The sequence below is a fragment of the Brachypodium distachyon genome, chromosome 2 (assembly GCF_000005505.3).
Source record: "Brachypodium distachyon strain Bd21 chromosome 2, Brachypodium_distachyon_v3.0, whole genome shotgun sequence".
NCBI classification, from domain to species: Eukaryota; Viridiplantae; Streptophyta; class Magnoliopsida; order Poales; family Poaceae; genus Brachypodium; species Brachypodium distachyon.
In genome coordinates, this window is record NC_016132.3 from 8,766,868 (window position 1) to 8,785,309 (window position 18,442).

Consider the following 18,442-nt stretch of genomic DNA (forward strand, 5'->3'; position numbering starts at 1 on the left):
AAAAAGATCAACATGATGGGGAGTTGATGCATTGAAGGGACTATATAAATTCACAAATAAGTGACGTTGATCCACATCCCTTATTTTCTGCAGAGGGAGTACAACAGGTTTGTTATCCAAGTAATTAGCACTACAGTATAAAAAAAATATAGAACTTGCAACAGAATCAAGGCATTGCATGACTGGGGGAATAGATTACACAATGCAATAGTACTTTAACAAAGCCACGCACAAATCCACCGGCTCGCAAGACATCAGCTCGCAATTCATCCGTAACATGGGCCAGATATCCTCTCCCTATGTATGAAAGAAGCTTTTCGAACTCCAAAACCGAGCCGGGATGGAATGGGACACCGGGAATGATAAAAACTCGACCGCGGTGACGAGTTCGCCGCCGTAGTTAAAGAAAAACCCAGCCACCTGGGTACAAATACGCGTCCAGTGTTGTTTTTTTCTTTTTTCTTTTTGAGAACCAGTGTTGTTTTTTTTCTTATTTGAGAGTTACAGATAGAAACCAAAGTAGGCCTTGGGCCTTTTGACTTCTAGTCCGGACCAAAAAATCGTAGAACGCGAACGCTTAGATTCCCCAAATCGACAAGGAAAGGAGAAGCTACTGGCTACTGACGGAGCAATTTCCTCCCAAACCCTATCTCCGGCGGTCATGAGCGACGGCGCGGGCACCAGCAGCAGCCCCCGCCGCGGAGGCAGAGGAGGAGATGTCGCGGCTCCTCTCCAAGATGGGCGCCTTTTACAGGGAGGCGTGTGCTGGTCTCGCCGTCGAGGCTTCGCCCGCCACACTCGCCCGCTTCCTGGATGCCGGCGTCTGCATCGGCCTACTCGACCCCGTCTCCAACATCAAGGCCAACACCCTCGTCACTTCCGACATCCGCCCCGACCTCATGGACATGGTCTTGGACGATACCAAGCTGGGAGAGATGGCCAAGCGCTCACTCGACGGCCTCGTCGCCTTCCTACTCTACTTCTTCCCCTACCTCGCCGGGTGGGACGCCCGTCGCTACCTGCTCGTCGCCGACGCCGACCTCCTTGTCGCCGCGCGCCTCATCGTGGCGGACCGCGGCATGATGGGGTTCTCGGTCACCTCCCAGGTATCAGTGCCAGCCTTCCAAGCAGCCCTCAGATTGGCCGCTCAGGTCTCCAAGCATCCTCAGCCCGAACGCTTTGTCAATGTTTGGTTGTCGCTGTCCTCCCAACTGCAACAAGCCTTGGTCTTTCTTGGGGCGATGCAGAACCAGTCACATGGTATGAACCTTGTACGCATCCAAAGGTTGCTTGGCAGACGGTCGCGTCCTGATCTGGGGAAAGCGTGGGACCTTGCCGCTTCCCGGCCACCTTACAACAACATTGCCGATATGCCGTACGAAGCCACCCGATCTCTGAGGATGGCTCTTCTTGACACAATTCGCGGCTTTTACCTGCGGGCGCTGGCCAGGCTGCCACGTCCAGAGCTGTGCAGTCGCTACCACCGCAGCATGCTCAAGGCTGGTTACTGCTACGGCCCTTTGGACCCTGTCTCCAACATCATCGTCAATACGATATGGTATGATGTCATGTTTGCAGCACCCCAACCACCGGTGCTCGACATGATCGGCCCAAACAGCCTAACCCGCGTCGAAAGCCGCTCCTTTTATGGCCTTGCCTCATTCCTCCAAACCCGCTACAACAATCTGTCCGAGCATGAAGTTGTTCAATGCCTAGTCGCCACCTGTGCTAATCTGTCCTTGGCTGATCCAAACTTTGATGATGCTACCGAGGGGGTTGATCTCCTGCCATTTGCTGGTCTGAGCATCAGTGCTGCTGCATCTGCTGCTGCTAAGATGGAGGGGGAACGCCAGAGACAGCAATGCAGGCCAGCACACCCGGCCTCTATGAAGCTATCAGGAAGGTGCAGAAACAAAGGCCTTGCACCAGTCCCGAGGAAGCCTATGAGGCTGCAGCCACTGCAGCATGGCACCCCAACCCTGAGGAGCATGCAGTATTTCTCAGTTCAACCAAGGAGATGCTAAAGGGCCCTGCTTTCCTCCTGCTGCAAACTGGAGAGCAACTCACTTCAGAAAACGTGCAGTTTATCGCCAGCTTACTGTCTTCCCAGCAGAAACCAACTCCTGAAGAATTTAGAAAGAAGAACCCCTATCCTGTTATAGCTGGAAAGAAGCGTTCCGAGGCTCAACAAAGAAGAATCTCCACAAAGGTGAAAGCTGCATTGGACAAACACTTGCTACGAGAAGGGGTCGGTTACTAGTTTCCTGTTGTCCCTTATTTTAACTGATATTAGCAAACGTATTGTCATACAGCTACGCACTGACATATTTGTTTTTTCCTATAGGAACCCATGTATGAGCTTCATATTATCTGTGGTGCGAATGAATCTGTTGGCGTCCCTGAAATCTGCGACGTCGACAATGACATGTTATTTGCCCCGTGCAAATTCCGTTACACCCATGTAAATTTTTTGGTTACCCGGAAGGATTCTCCTGCAGACAGATATCCATTACTTTTTTTTGCTGAATTCGATGATGAGGAGGAAGGAGAACCTCTATGCTGTCTTGTGGATGTGCCTACTCCATTTGCAGGTACGCTATTGTTTCTGCACAAGTTTGAAGTTCTCCATGCACTATTCAGGGTTCCCATCATGTAGATAGCTACCAGTGTTGAGTTCTTACCAGTAAGCAACCACATGAATAAGTATGTTACTATCTTACAGAAACCATGCAGAAATAAGAGGTCTGAAATTAGTATTGCAAGTAGAATGTGTAGCCCTACTCCACTCACATCTGCACACAAATGTCTGCTACAGGATCCGAATTATTTTGTCCGGGGCCATGGGTCAGAGGTGCTAAAAGGGATCAGGCATAGCAATAGACTCAAAATGAGATGTTCATGACATCCATACTACCATAAATTGAAAAGCAGGAATAGAAAAAATCATAATGCTGCCCTTTGTCACAATGCCCTTTAAGTCTATGGAAATGGAAATAGGGGAGAAATTGGTAGAGACTAGAAAGTAACAGACCTTTTTTTATGCGGGTTGCAAGTATCAGACCTATGTGGTTAAAGAGAGAAAAAAAATCAACCCTTTAGGCTGCGGTCACGTACCTGTTATGCATAGGGCTGGCTAACGAGCACGCTCGGTTCGTTAAGAGATTGGTTCGTTAAGCTCGGTTCGTTAAGAGCTCGGATCGTTAAGGTCGTTATCGTTAACGATCTGAAAACATTGTTCGGCTCTGTTCGTTAAGAGCTCGCGAGCGCTCGTTAAGCTCGTTCAGAAAAATAGATGACATGTTGATCTAATTTTTTTGGCATTACCTATTTGCTTGGGATAAATTTTGGTAGCAAACAAAAATATATCAAAAGCTGGACAACGCTATAAAGATTGGAATAACACATCAAAAGAGAAATAACAACACAATTCCGACATCAAAATAAGTTCCAGTAGCCACTCACAAGTGATGTACGAGACGAGCTCGCTAACGAGCTTAACGAGCGCTCGCCGAGCTCGCTCTTTAAGATCGTTAAGCTTTACGATCTGAAAAGAAAGTCCTGTTTGGTTATTTAGTTAACAAACCGAGTCCTTAACGAACCGAGTTAGCGAGCGTTTGATAAGATTGTCGAACTTTGATCTTTTCGTCCAGCCCTAGTTATGCATGGTTTTATTGTTAAACTATAACAAGCATAGCGGCCCTCGCAAATGCAAGGGCATTATTTAGTAGTGTCCAAAAAGTTAATTAATTTATTGTTCGAAAATATTGCATTACACGATTAATAATAATAATGTGATTCTTTATAGCAACCACAAATGGATGCTAAACAAAACATCATTTTTACAGGAAATTTCCTTAGTCAGTTTTAGTGGTAGATCTCTATTATGCCATTAGAAAAATTCCACATTAATGACCATATGTGTTGTTTGTACGGGGTGATATTAAACTATTAGTACGTAGAATTAGATCTTAGATCACAAGCTAACCGATAATTTGTATGTGATGTCAGACCAGTTGAGAGGTTAAAACTCATATTGTCGGTTCTTGACATCAGATGATGTTTAGTTACAAAAACCTATATGTTAACTCAATAATAATTAGGGGCTACTTACTTGATGTTTAGGTATTTTTATCAATTTCCGTCAATTGTGATCCATTAATAGTAATAAGGGTGCATTATATCAGTGATCAGGTGATGTCATGTGGAATTATGGAGTAAGGTTGAGGGGCTAATTGTTTCAGCGCTCAACAATGCCACATTTTGCCACACATTTTTGCAATTTTCCTTAAGTTTAGTTTCAGAATTTTGGACACAAGTTGGCAAACCTAATGGAATCATGCCACCTTGATCTTCTGTAACCATCCTCGTAACCTTAATCATGCAAGGATTGGATACACTTTGACATGTTGGAGAACACCTTGTCTGATGGTCTAGTACTTTCATAGAATTCCTCCAAGATCTGCTCATTGTAATCATGCTGCCATGAGCCACGGGTCATAAGTCAGAGCATGCTTCCAATCACCTTTCGCCTTGAAGCGAATCACAAATTCGCTATCATGTTTCCACAAATGTCCTTGAAAGAAGCTCCGCATTGTATAGTAGACCGTGCCCTCGACACGCTTTACTCCACCATCTTGAGATTACCTGCCTGATGGCCAAGGACTTACCGATAGCCCACTTGGGGTTGCTTTCCATATTGATGTCAACTTCATCGATCGATCACCAGCCACGCTTCCTCCTTGTTCGACAACTGCATCTACTCGATCCAGCTTCAATGTGAGGCCACACCTAATTAATCCCCAGTCTGCAACGGCAACCATTCTGCCGTGCGCCACGGCATGAAACTACTTGGAGGAAAAGCACCCAGACCACCATGCTCGCCGGAACCACATACTTATTGCCTCCGCTGCCTTATGCTGCCCACGCATAAAACCTTTTTTTTTACACAAACCTATTGTCTGAGAGATGAAACGTTTTTTTTTTCATGGTGGGACTGGACCATCAAACTCATGTCCATGCAAACCTATTGTCAACACAAACCCTTATTACAACATTATACAACTTGCAATCTCTCACTAAATCTTAGCCAGAAATTACAGATCCAATCATCTATATAATTCGGGTGGTGTGGATTAACGTGGTGCTTTCCCTCGAAGGGAACCCCTTATAGTGCTTTTAGTATATAATAGGTATTTCCTATCATCGTGAAAACAAAGTAAGGGCTAATTGCTTTTGTACCACTGGGGAAGGTACAAGAGTTAACAAGGCTTTCATGCTCCCTAGCCACATGAATAACATGAGCCACTGCCCAGTTTAAAGTGCTCAAATGCCCATAACACAGTGCAGCGCAACGCTGGAGCATTGTTGTGTAATTTGGGTAGATATTATTTCTCTGGGGATCAGAGGTAGCAGTTGAGAGTTCGTACAGTGGGTGAAGGTTGGGTTAGTGGAGTCAGGCGTCAAGGTATGCAGCTAAAAATTGTAGGTCTAATCCGTAGCCTGTGCTTGGACGGAAAATCCACTTGAATACAGCTTCTGTACATTTTAGATTGAAGAATGTGTACATAACACCATTGCTGCAGTTCTCTTAAGAATACTATGCCCGGTGCAATTTTTTGATGTTCACTATCTTTTCGTATGACAGAACATGTTCGGTGCCTGTACTGTGAGGCTGACGGGACAAAGATCGTGCATCCTGCATCAGGAAATTTTCATGGGCGAGAGGGGGTGTTCGAGGAGGCTATCTGTAAAAATCGTAGTGATAGGATTATCTGCAAGAATGAGTACGCTGTTCAACGCGTGTATGCAGTGGACGAGGATTTCATGTACCTCGATATGAGGTGCATCAGTTAGATGCTCTGCTGTGTTTCCTGTAAGGCCACCCTATCGTGTTGAACTAGCAATGTTGACTTAGTAGGTTTTCTTTTTTTCCGTCAACAACATCGAAATGAATGATGGGGAATGATGGCCTATTTCTTCTACTCCCTCCGTTTGGGTTTATTTGCACATGGAGCAGTACTTATTATTTGCACATGGTGCAGCACCATTTGATTGTGCAATACACCATGCTGTGTTTTGTGGTCTTCCTTTTGTTTTTGGTGATAATCGTCGAGAAATGGAAGTCGATGTTGTAATCATGTTGAAGGGCGTATTGTTGAACTGCAAATCTGCAATGACTGCTCTTGTTCTGCTGTCGACCGCCATCTCGTCCCCCACCATGCACTCCATGAATCTTGCTGCACAGGTGGTTGTCGAGCAGTGGCCTCGTAATCCATCTTTTGCGATGCAACTGTCTCTGGAGAAGACCCTAATGACCACATGGACTGTACTTCCAAGTGGCGTTGTTATAATTTTTCCAAATTGAAGTTTATAGATCTCTTGATTTCAGTGAGAAAATCGATGTTGCAAATGATAACCTTGTCACAGAGGGTCAATAAGCATGTTTCTCGAGGTATCATTTCTAGAAGCCCTGTTGCCCTTCAGTTCTACTAGTGGCTGGGGCGCTAGGCGCGCCCCTCCAGAGCGGTAATAGGTGTATCTGATGTGTTCCAGTAGATTGCATGGAGGGAAAAGTCAGTGTGAGACGATCAGAAAAGTAAAGTAATGGGTCTACCTGACGTGTTCGAGCATATTGCATTCAGGAAAAACTCGGTATCACTCGATTAGGAAAAGAAATTAATTTCCTGAGCCGGTATTTTGATCTAATTGAGACACTAAACCCGAAGCAGCCATGCGTTAATTTCTACTGTATATGAAAGCAGGCAGATGGTGAATATGGAATGGTGATCTGGATTCTGGAAGCCAGTGGGGCTGACCGAATAAAGCCAATTCATAGTACTTCTCATGTGCAACGTTTTTCAGTTGTAAGTCATCAAAAAGAATTACTTGGAACTGCCAAAAGACACCTTAGATTAACTATTTCAAAAGAGAATTTATCCAAAGCAGGGCATGGATGAACCAAAGACCAAGAAAGCTTCGTTCAGGACACAACACCCATATTGTACAAGTGGAACAAAAATGCCTGATCATGGCATGAAACCAACAGAAAAGGCACAAGACAATTTAGAATGTAATGTAAAATTGAAACAACAAAGTGAAACTTGAACTACTGCACGAGTTCAATAAACTTTGACCCATGGATTTCCTCGACAGTTGCATCCTCACAAACAGAAGACTTTGCAGGTAGTTCCTCTACAATTGCATCTTCAAGGCCATCATCTTCAAACTACTCTGCTGACTGTGTTGGACCTTTGGGGCTGGCTGGTTGTGTTGGAACCATAAAAAAAAGCCATAAACATGTCATTGCGATTTTGTGATGCATGTTGCCTATGAAGACAAAAAATTAAAGTTTTTCTCCAACGCTCAGACATTGTCTGACCTACTGCGACAGGGCAGATCCTAGTGCAAAGGCAGAACTGACACAGGCAAGTTAGATTTCTCCCCAGCTCCAAATCTTAGACGTCAGTTCAAAAATTTAACACATGCTACTCATTCATGGAAGCACCAAGGTATCCAGGTATCCATTGTGAAGTAAATAAAAAAGCAGCAGGCTGGAGACGACCAACGCTCTGACCAAAGTAGTTCCTATTCCTTAATACTTAGCGGGAAAACAACTTACAAAGGCATTTTATTCTAGGCCACAACATTCTTCTTTGTCTACAAAATTTGATACATAATTAATTTAATGTGGCGGCATGATCTAGAACTCCATGAATACATCTATGTCTATCGAGAAAAATAAATAAGGGTAGGATTTTAATTGCAGCAATAGATTTTGAGTAGCTCTATCAAAATCTTGCAAACTGGGAGGTACCTGGTTGCTGTCTTGGTCCTGCTACCAGAAAAAAATCTGAGGAGAGATGAACCAACTTACTTAGCGGAGAAGTGAAGGAGCCAGTGGGCCGGAGCAGAGCCCAAGAAAACACAATAACAAGATGCACACATGTTAGGGCAATCTAATATATCTATACCCCACAAAAAAAATCTAATTCATTTATTCGTAGCAACGCAGGTACATTTAGCTAGTAATAGAAAGTAAGCAACAAAAAAGTAGTACTCCGTTAGAACATTAGGCAAAACATACAAGAAAATATAAGAGAAAGTTAGGGTTGCAATATGGTTCTATGACAGAATCAATTAAATTGGGACATACAATTGGTAAGTTATTAAGTGGGGTGTTGACAGGGCATCCACTGCAGTAGAGAAATTGGAAATATCATAAAGGAAGCATATCCGTTAAATACTCTAAAGAAAATTTTTGCACAAATCTAACGCAGACGATAGGAAGCATGGTTTCATTAACTGAAAGTTGAGCGGCAGAAGTGAGAACTTACAGTTGCCCCTGTTGAAAAACTGTACTCTAACAGGGATCTTCTATTGACGTTGTAATCCACAAAGGGGCCCAGTCTTGTTGAGCAGCTCAAATGAACCAATATTGTATTTCTTCCGAAAGAGCCAGTTGTCTGGAACAACAACAATTATTGTCAGTACTCAGAACATGATATAGTTTAATAAATTCCATGTGTATATGGAAAATAATTTGCAAACAAGGATCCTCATTAGAAAATGCAACAAACTGTGTGTACTATGAAAAGGTAGAGGTGTGCCTGAGAAACGAATTTCTTAATCTGAGGTCCAAAAACCATGTCTACCATCTGCCTAATTAGATATACACATTTGTCCATTCAGTTATATGTAATCAGAAAATTCGACCAAGGAGTAGATATCCATGCAACCAAGACATAACCGTTTGATCTAAAACATGTGACAGAACAATGAGCAATTAGCCTTTCTTTTTCTTACCCAACTGCATGCATGGGATAAATTCTCTTAACATGGCATATATAACAAGGGAAAAGAAACAGAGTGGTTACGAAAAAGAAACAAGTTCCAGGCTATCATTGTTGGCTTGTTATATTATGAAGATCACCACCCAATTATATTGCAGACTAAACATTTTACTGAAAAATGCACAACATGCAAGGACAACATCAAAGGTCGCAAGGAATGCGAGGAATTTAATAGTTTGCCTGCAAGTGGCACCAAACTTGCAAGATGGATTGGGCTTCTTGCTCTGTAGGCAGGCCATGAATGGCTCAGTTTAGAGCATTTTTTCTAAACTCCACGGCCTGCAGCCGGATCTCTGCCAATTTTACACTCTAATTTGGCCCAGTATGCATTGAAGAGTAGTAACTCCTCAGTTCCTAGTTGTGGCGAGAGAAACTCAACAGCACCCTTGTAACCATAGTTAATTCTAGAAAAAACAAGCCAGCTGATCTGTCGTATTAAACTATCAACTCGGGTAAGATAAACATCAAGATACTGCAAAAATGCAATCGTACTAATGAAAGGTAAATAAGGTCTTGCTACATAAGTTAACAGGCAATTACAGGCCATTGGGCAGGGACTTCTCAAAAGGAATGTGCTAGTTTATCCATGAAATTACAGTTATTGTTGGGCTGACCAAAACAAGCAGATCTACAACAATTTACATTTATTATGCACATAAAAAAAGTGACTTCCAAGAGAATGAAATGTCGCAAATGTGCGCACGTGCAAGCGCGAGTGGTTGTGGGTGAGATAGAGAGGTCAGGGTTGCATATATACATCACCTCTTTCATGCTTGGAAAAGAACGAATGGCCTGCTCAAAGACCTGAAAAAGGAAAAGATGCAAGGAAAATTGTCAGTATTTCCAAATATAAATATAGAAGAAAATAATGGTAAGAAAAAAATGGATAATTTATTATTGTAAGAACAGCATATGCTAGCATACATCCGCATCAATCATCATGTAGTGAAAAACAAGACTATCTAACAGAACACAACAATATTGCTCCTGGTTGGTGACTTGGCGGATGATGGTTCCTTGGTTTCCTCTCTTTTTTGCACGAAATGAAAGACCAAGGAAGGAGTAGACAAGAGACGAAAGTTTTTTCTGGCCCCCTTTTTCTCTTGATTTGTACTGTACATGAAAAAAAAGTAGGACCCAAGAGTGTGTTTGAGGTGCTTAAGTTTCTTTTCCACAGCCCACAAGAAACCTACCGCCTGCCAATCGGTAGGACCCAAGAGTGCATTAGAAGAAGCCCTTCGAAGGACTTGCTGACTCGAAAATAACTGATCGGCAGATACTTCATCTTCCCATAGTCAGTTCTTTAATTGCTTCATAGAAAGTTACCTAGAGAGGCCAATGATCATGTTCATAAAAATGGTTGAAACATAAATATCTTCAATTGTCTGCACCATGCAAGCAGGTGAATACTTTTAACTGTACAAATATAGCGTTGATGTGATACTGTTAAACATATGACGATATATAGCTGTACCTAACTCCCTACTGACCATACGAGTTGGGTCAAACATCAAATCACTAACATTTTTCCTAAGAAGAGAACAGGAATGTTATAATGGCTATGACAACGATAAAAACATAAGCTGAATTCTCACTTACCATTAGACCAGCAGAAGGGACATGCCAGGCAAGAGTAGACCCATACATGCAAGAAAGAAAAGATTGCATTGGTTTAAGGCTTGAAGCAAAACTGAAGTCATGTGAGGAATAATACCCTTTTTCATACGAAAATTCACGAGCAATATTCCATCAACAACCGTGTATTCATGCATCCAATGTGCACATGAAGACACAAATTTCTTGTGGTAGCTTGTCAAATAGATAACCCTATCTCTATATATTCAAGAAGAAATAGTATGCTATTTCCTTGGATGCGGATTTAGCATGAAGAAAATAAATTATCGAGCCTTGCTCGTCCAAAAAGATACTCCCTCCGTCTCATATTAAGTGACTCAAATTTGCCCAAATATGGATGTATCTATACCTAAAAAGCGTCTAGATACATGTAATATTTCGGCACTTAGTATGGGACGGAGGGAGTATATATTTTCTTTTACAGTGTCAAAAACTTTATGTTTTTCATTATCAGAAAACAGCAAAAAGATGCTATTCATAATGATAGGCATGCTAGTAGCAAGCAGTCAATGCAATTACACTGCATAAAGTCCCTTCAATCCGTGATCTCTCCAGATAGGACAACCACCGATAATGGAAACTACACTGTCACTGTCCGGTTATCAAGTAAACATTTGAACAAAGCATAGAGAGAAGGAGAAGTGGAGATGGGACATGGCAGGAGGCCAGAGGGAGGAAGAGGAGCCAAGGAGGGTCCACAGGGTCCTGAAACTTACAAGATACAAATGTTCAGTAGTACATTATAAAAAAAATATCTGAAAAGAAAACATCAACTATTGTCATTTTAATTAAACTCAAATACTTACATGAGGCAATAAAATAGATTACCCATACGACTCTTTAAAACACTGTAGGTTATCTTCCTTCAACGTAATAGCTCCACAGCCTGCAAGACAGACATACATAAATATATTAAAGAAGCACTTAAATTGTTGTATAATATTTCCTTGGATAACTACTTTCCCATTCTAGACTATGATTCTATCCAGTCTCTCAAACAAAGGATTTTCCTGATTATTAGATCAAGTATATTTTCTACCAGACATTTCTAATTCTGTGAGACCCCAATGTTCTATAATGCCATTACAAAGGAAAGACCACTTACTACTATCTTTATATTTATTTATTTCCTCTACTTTTCTAATTAAATTAAAATCACCTCCAACCAAAAAAGGATGGGAATTCATGCCAAAAACTTGGGAAAGTTCAATAAGAAAGATTTCTTTATCGTTCTCATGTGAAGCCCCATAAATATTCACTAAATTCCAAGTAAAACCAGTAGTTCTCAATTTCACAGTCATATGAATATAAAAAGCCCCTCCATTGCAGTCTCCAACCTCAAAGATCTCATCATCTACACCCATCAACATTCCCCCAGATAAACCTTGAGAAGGAACCCAACTCCAAAAAAAATTCTTTCTACCAGTCAAAGAATCTAACCAAGTATCACTTATTTCTTTTTTCTTAGTTTCCTGTATTCCTAGAAAACACAGATCTCTATCCATAATAGTTTCTCTAATAAACTTTGTCCTAGAAGGATTTCCCAGACCCCTTACATTCCAAAAGAAACCTGACATAACATTATTTTTTCAATTTCCTAGTTCTAATTCTTGGTTTAACACTGACTGATCCAGTGTTAACCTTTCTACTTTTCCTACTGCTAGCATTAAGGATATGAGCATCAATTAGATCAACAATAGAATCTGAATCTTCATCATCAGAGTTATCCAACAATTCAGAAATAGTACCAGGATCAAAAACAGCTGCAATCTCCTTATTTTTCTGATGGGTACTAGCAAAATAAATGTCACTTATAGCCTGCTCTAAGTTCTTTATAATCCCTATATGCCTCCCTGCCTCAAAAGAAGAATTACCTAAATTAACTCCTAGTTTACTAGCTACAGCAATTAAAGTTTCATTAGCAGTATTAAGAATAGTAGGGAAAGATCGAGTACCTTTGTTAGCTTCCATGTTCTTGTACTTATCCTGTCAACTGCTCTATCCACCATCTTTTGTTCTCCGCTCTAGCATTTCTTTCACTTTTCCTCCTCTCCACCTCCTCAACTCCTTGTTTTGCTTTTCGTCTGAGATCTTTAACATGCACCACAGGGTTCTTTTGTGCACTTGTCAGAACCTCACTGTAAGTAAGCTTGCTTGGTGCTCGAACAGATGACAGAGGTTCATTGGCTATAGAGATCTCCTCATTCTTCTCTTCATCAGCAATCTGTTGGTCTATCTCTTGAATCTGTTGAGTATTAAAACCACATCCCCTAGCAAAAGCATCAACATCTTCATTTTCATCACCTTCAATCTCCCCTCCCTTTGGACTTTCAGAACAGTTCAACTGGTCAATCATCTCAGCATCAACAGCAAACCTGACATTTGTGGCTTGAACAGCACTAGGCACATGAGACTGAGGTACAATATTCTAAACTGAAGGCACTACACCCTATTTTTCAGAAGCTGTTGTGTATTGCTGTCCATCAGCCTCTGGTTGGCTGGACAGAACCATATCACTCCCACCTGAAGATTGACCTTGACCACCCTCTTTGTGTACACCCCTCGGTCTCTTAGGGTCTCTAGGAATTTCACAGTATCTTCTAGAGCTCTCAGTAATACCATGGGACCTAGGCACCCAGAATTACACCAATCATAGGACCACCAATCTCCACAACTTGTTCAACCTCAAACCTGATCTTGTAAACATAAGGATCCACAGTCAAAAGAGCCAACAACACAAAAACCTAAATAATTATCCTGATTCTGATCACCTCTTAGAGTCCTGAAACTATCCATATCAATGTCTTGAACAGTACCATCTAGAGAGCCAACAATACAAAAACCTAAATAATTCAACAAATCATCAGGCACTCCCCCTGCTCTGACCCAAAGAGAGGACAACTTGTGAGAAGCCAGAGCTAGTCTCTGGTGACCAATGAGAAACAATCACCTCAGCCCTTACATCTGACAAACCAAAGTTGTTATACTAGTTCATCTGAGCGATCTTTTGATTGATGGATATTTGACCAAGAAACTATCTGGAGCAAATTGTCTGGCCTTCCACTCCCATCCCCACTGGAACATCTTTGTAAAAGCAGTAACTAGTTGCTCAGCAGTAACAGCCCCAGAGTGCACAGTAACCAGAGCAATAGCAGATCTGACAACCACCCTATCACCTTCTTTGGTACTGAAGCCACAAACATCTACAAGCCATCAGCAGCACTTCCCACCAGTTGAGCTGTTGGTTTGGGCTGAGTGGGCAGCACACATTTACTAGCCAGTGAGTATCCCTACCACACATATTGCAGGAGAATGGCCTTACACTCCTTAACAGTATGTCCCTCAACATTGCATCTATAGCACATGACCACCTTAGCAGGACCAGATTCCACCACTACAGCCTGATGAGATCTGTCCATACCAGAACCAAGAGCATCTGAATTTGCAGAACCAGAAGCCTCTGCTGACCTAGGTTGCATCTGAGCACTACTGGAAGAATCAGACGTCTGCACATCCATGCCTCCCCCAGCCCCAACCATCCTAGGGTTAACGTGAATAGCAGGTCTCACCCCAATTGCACCTCCTATGTCACTAGAAACAGAACCTGACGCGCGAGCACTCTGAAACCCAGGCCCCCCACAATTGTGACCAAATTGAAAACCCTGCCCTACAGGCCTCCCATCAAAACCAGCAACGCTTCCTTGAAACTGCGGATTAGCACCATGGAAACCTCCTCTCGGATCCCAAGGATAACCAGCAGAATTTCCAGGCGGACCAAAAGTAGCATAAGGTACCTGCTCGTTGAAAGGTGGATATCCTGCAGCCATATTTCGTGGCGGCGCGGCTACTGCGGTGGAGGAGGAGGACCTTGCCACGCCGGGGCTTTCTAGCCTCCCTGGCCTCCCTCCCACTGTCCACCACCACCTCCATCCCCGAATCCAGGACACGGGCTCCGCCAATTGCCTCTCCCACCACCAAGTCTCCCCGCCATGGCTACCACTTGAGCGAACGGAATAGCGAACGGAAGCACCACCCCTCTCCCTCCTCCCCCAATCTGAGGCCACGTCCCCCCAATTGATCTAGGGTTTGTTGGAGAACGAGTGCGCCGACCTCCCCCAAATTGTTCCCTCTCAGGCCCCGCACGTGACCATTGACGCCGTAACAAACCATCCAAATGGGCAAAAGGACGAGAACGGACGCCGCTTCAGTGAAGTTGCTCATGTACGACGTACCAGCGCCTTTACACCTTGGATCTGACGTCCAATTTAGATCCACCGGTCAGGACCAAACCAAGGCAAAAACAAACCCACGACTGTTTGACTTCGGCAGAGAAATAGAGAACGCGGGACAAGGGACGGAGGTCACGGAGCGAGGGAAAGTATTTCGCGGGGACGGGAACCAGGCCGCGGCGCGGAGCAGAGGGCCGCCGGGGTGGGCTCTGCTGGGTGCTGCCGGCCGTGTAGGAGAAGACTGCAAGGGAGGTATGCCCTGTCTCTCTCTGGTTGCAGGCCATCTGTTTGATTTAAACTTTAGGCCACTGATTAAATCGGTTTGATTTAGTGGTAATTTCTATGCAATTTTGAGTCTATTGCATGTACAACTGGTCCATTGGTAATGGTTTTTGGCTTCAAATTTGGCGGTTCATAGCATAATTGTTGGGTTGTGCAATGGCAAAGTCTGATAAGGGGGTTCCTGAAGTTGGCATGAGATTTAGAAATTTAGATGAAGCTTGGGTGTTTTGGGTAGCATATGGTGGTCGTGTAGGCTTTGATGTGAGGAAAAGGTGGACTAATAAGAGCAAATATGATGGTAAAGTGACATCATGCAGATATGTGTGTTTCAATGAAGGTATTCGGAAAAAAGTTGAAGGAGAATCTATTTAGAAGTGCTTTAGAGCTGAAACAAGAACTAACTGTGATGCTAGGATGAGTCTTACACTGGATCGAGAGTTTGGAAACTATGATGTAACTGATGTAGTGCTTGAGCATAATCACTTCCTTCACGTGCCACAAACCCGCCACTTGATGGCATCACAACGGAAAATTTCAGAACTACAAGGTTTTGAAATTGAAACCGCGGATGATTCTGGAATTGGGCCAAAATCTGCACATGAGCATGCTAGTCGTCAAGTTGGTGGATCATTTAACCTTGGCTACACCTATCGGGACCGCAGAAATTTTTTGCAAAGCAAGAGGCAAAGGGAGTTGGCATTTGGACAGGCTGGAAGTATGTTGAAATATTTTCATGACAAAATTGCAGAGAATCCGTCATTCCAATATGCTTTGCAATTGGATTGTGAGGAGCATATAACCAACATATTCTGGGCTGATGCTAAAATGATCCTTGACTATGTACATTTTGGTGATGTTGTCACATTTGACACTACTTTTGGCACAAACAAAGAATATAAGTCATTTGGTGTTTTTCTTGGGCTCAATCAGTTTAGAGAAACCACTATTTTTGGTGCTGCTCTCCTATTTGATGAAACAAGTGAGTCATTTACATGGTTGTTTGAGACTTTCCTAACTGCACATGATGGAAAACAACCTAGAACTATTTATACAGATCAAGTTGCGGCAATGGCAAAAGCTATAGGTAAAGTATTCACATAATCGTATCATGGCTTGTGCACCTTTCACATAATGCAGAATGCTATCAAGCATTTATCTCTAGTGAAGGGTGAAGACAAAGATGAATGTGAAGAGGAAGAGGAAGATGCAGAATCTCATATTCTCACTCATTTTAGTGCTTGTATGTATGGCTATGAGGAGAAGGCACTATTTGAAGAAGCATTTGATGCAATGAGATGTAAAGTGCATAAGCAAACATGGTTAGATAGTATCTACAAGTTGAAAGAAAAATGGGCTGAATGTTATATGAGAGATGTCTTCAGCTTGGGTGTGAGAAGTACACAACTAAGTGAGAGTTTCAACAATGCATTGAAGAACCATTTGAAATCAGATTTTCATATTGTTTGATTTCTGAAGCATTTTGAGAGGACAGTGGAAGAAAAAAGAAGCAAGGAACTAGAATCTGAGTTTGAGGCAAGGAAAAGGATACCGAGAATAAAAATGTCCACACCTATGTTGTTGCAAGCAAGCAAAGTCTACACTCCAGTTTGTTTTGAAGCTTTCCAAAGTGAGTACGAAAGATCCATGGCTGCATGCACCAAAGTATTGGATGGAGACCACAAATATGCCGTTGCTATTGGGACTTTGCATGACGATTTAATTTTTGAGGAGGAGCGCATAGTGATAGGTGATCCTCTGAACCAAACAGCTTCATGTAGTTGTGGAATGTTCAATAGGACGGGGATATTGTGTGGACATGGTCTGAAAGTTCTTGATTTGATGAATATAAAGACGTTGCCAACCCATTATATTTTAAAGAGATGGACGAGAGAAGCTCGCGAAGGAAGTGTATTGGACAGGCAAGGAAGGAATGTGGTAGAGAATCCAAAACTAGAAGCTTTGGAAAGGTACAGGTTTCTATCCTATAAGTTTCACATTTTGGCAAACAAAGTGGCCAGCTATCCAGAATGTTTCTTGTTGTTAGAAAATGCACTTGATTGTTGTGGTACACAGTTGGAGGAGAAAATTAATGCTTCGGCTAGTGCTATGAATGAACCATGTAAAGGCCAAGAAAATGTTGACCCTAATGTGCAGCAAACAAATGATTTGCTGAGTGCTGCACAACTAAAGGAAAAAGAGATGCCTCAATCAAAAAAATTGAAGAGAACAAAACACATGGCTCGATAAGCTACGGAAAGGGAAGCGCAAGCCAACTAAATCTGCCGCATCAACAAAAAAAGAAACAAAGGTATGTAATCTGGACATTTCATAGCTTGTTATCATCCATTTGTATACTAATTAGTTGATATTTGATTGGCAGCAACAAAAGAAAGATGATGATGTGCGGCCTGGTGTACAAGTGCAGAAAAATGGCAGTAGCAAAAAATCAAATGTGGAGTGTGAAGGATACAATGTCATTGGCAGTTTCACCCAGCTTTTGACAGCTCCTCTCTACCTGTGATGATGATAATGTCGTAGGTTTCTTCTAGCATATGAAAGTTGGATAGATCGTATTTTGGAAAGGGATAACTATAGTATTTTGGGGGCTAACAATAGTATTTTGGTGGGTCAAGTGTACAAGTGAAATGGCCTGTAAGTTTGTATTTCGATGAATGCTCAGTAGTAGCGCCTGTTGCTACAGAATTTCTGTAAAAGTTTAATGACAAGTGGAACTTAATTTATCAGATTTCTCTTCTTTTAATATGTTGTTACATTACCAGTTCAGTTATGCAATCTGGTATACGTGACAATTTTTCTAAGTATGTGACATTTTGTTTCCATCAAGCTGGTTCCGTGGTTACTTAGAACCCAGGCTGTGATTAGAAAGTAGTTCTGGGACTTGGTTTTGCCTCGAATGAAAATGTGTCTCAGCCGCTGGATCAAGAATGGACGTCAGATGGAAGGGGCGAAGGCACCTCGTGAAGTGCAGGAGCAACTTCACTGAACCGGCGTCCGGCGAGGACACCCTTCGAGAGAATCTCCATTGATGATGTCATCAGAGCGTGGTTGCCTGGGTCCCACAAAATCGGACCTCCTCGCCAGCGCATCCTCCACCTGACGATCACCATGGGAAACCTCCAGCGCACGGCCAGGATTCACCCACATCGGATCACCTACACAACGAGACGAGAGGGAAGTAGAACACGAAGGAGCGACAGGAAAAGTAGCGGAACACCGGGACGAAATCCCGCCGAGACGGATCTGGAGGCCACTGCCGCAGAAGCGCCGACGCCAGCCACCACCCGGTGCCATTCCGCCCCCGGCTTGATTCATCCTCCAAGCCCTCCTCCGCTACGCCTCCTCCACAGGGAGCAGCAGGACAAGCGGGATCACCGGCTCTGATTCCCTCCGGTGCCGGCAGAGCTCGGCGCCTCGGCCTCGATTCGT

At 42.9% G+C, this 18,442-nt stretch overlaps 1 protein-coding gene and 1 pseudogene across 8 annotated transcripts; one reads left to right on the plus strand and one right to left on the minus strand.

Moving 5' to 3' along the window:
- Nucleotides 1-537: 537 nt before the first annotated feature.
- LOC100834591 lies at nucleotides 538-6,084 on the plus strand (annotated as a pseudogene).
- An 804-nt stretch (nucleotides 6,085-6,888) lies between these two features.
- LOC104582545 lies at nucleotides 6,889-14,651 on the minus strand. 8 transcript variants are annotated; one of them, XR_002963866.1, is made up of 6 exons: nucleotides 12,440-14,650; nucleotides 11,291-11,370; nucleotides 10,449-11,189; nucleotides 10,043-10,175; nucleotides 9,612-9,653; nucleotides 6,889-8,462 (listed from the first exon to the last, which is right to left on the minus strand). XR_002963866.1 is itself a non-coding variant. In XM_024459979.1 (4 exons), the coding sequence occupies exons 1-4, from the start codon at nucleotides 10,515-10,517 to the stop codon at nucleotides 7,192-7,194; spliced, it is 309 nt and encodes a 102-aa protein (XP_024315747.1). In that variant the 5' UTR covers nucleotides 10,518-11,284; the 3' UTR covers nucleotides 6,889-7,191. The 8 variants fall into 8 exon arrangements, 1 of the variants encoding a protein (XP_024315747.1); XR_002963864.1 differs by having other exon boundaries at nucleotides 9,612-10,175; nucleotides 12,440-14,651; XR_001406341.2 differs by having other exon boundaries at nucleotides 10,043-11,189.
- Nucleotides 14,652-18,442: the final 3,791 nt, after the last annotated feature.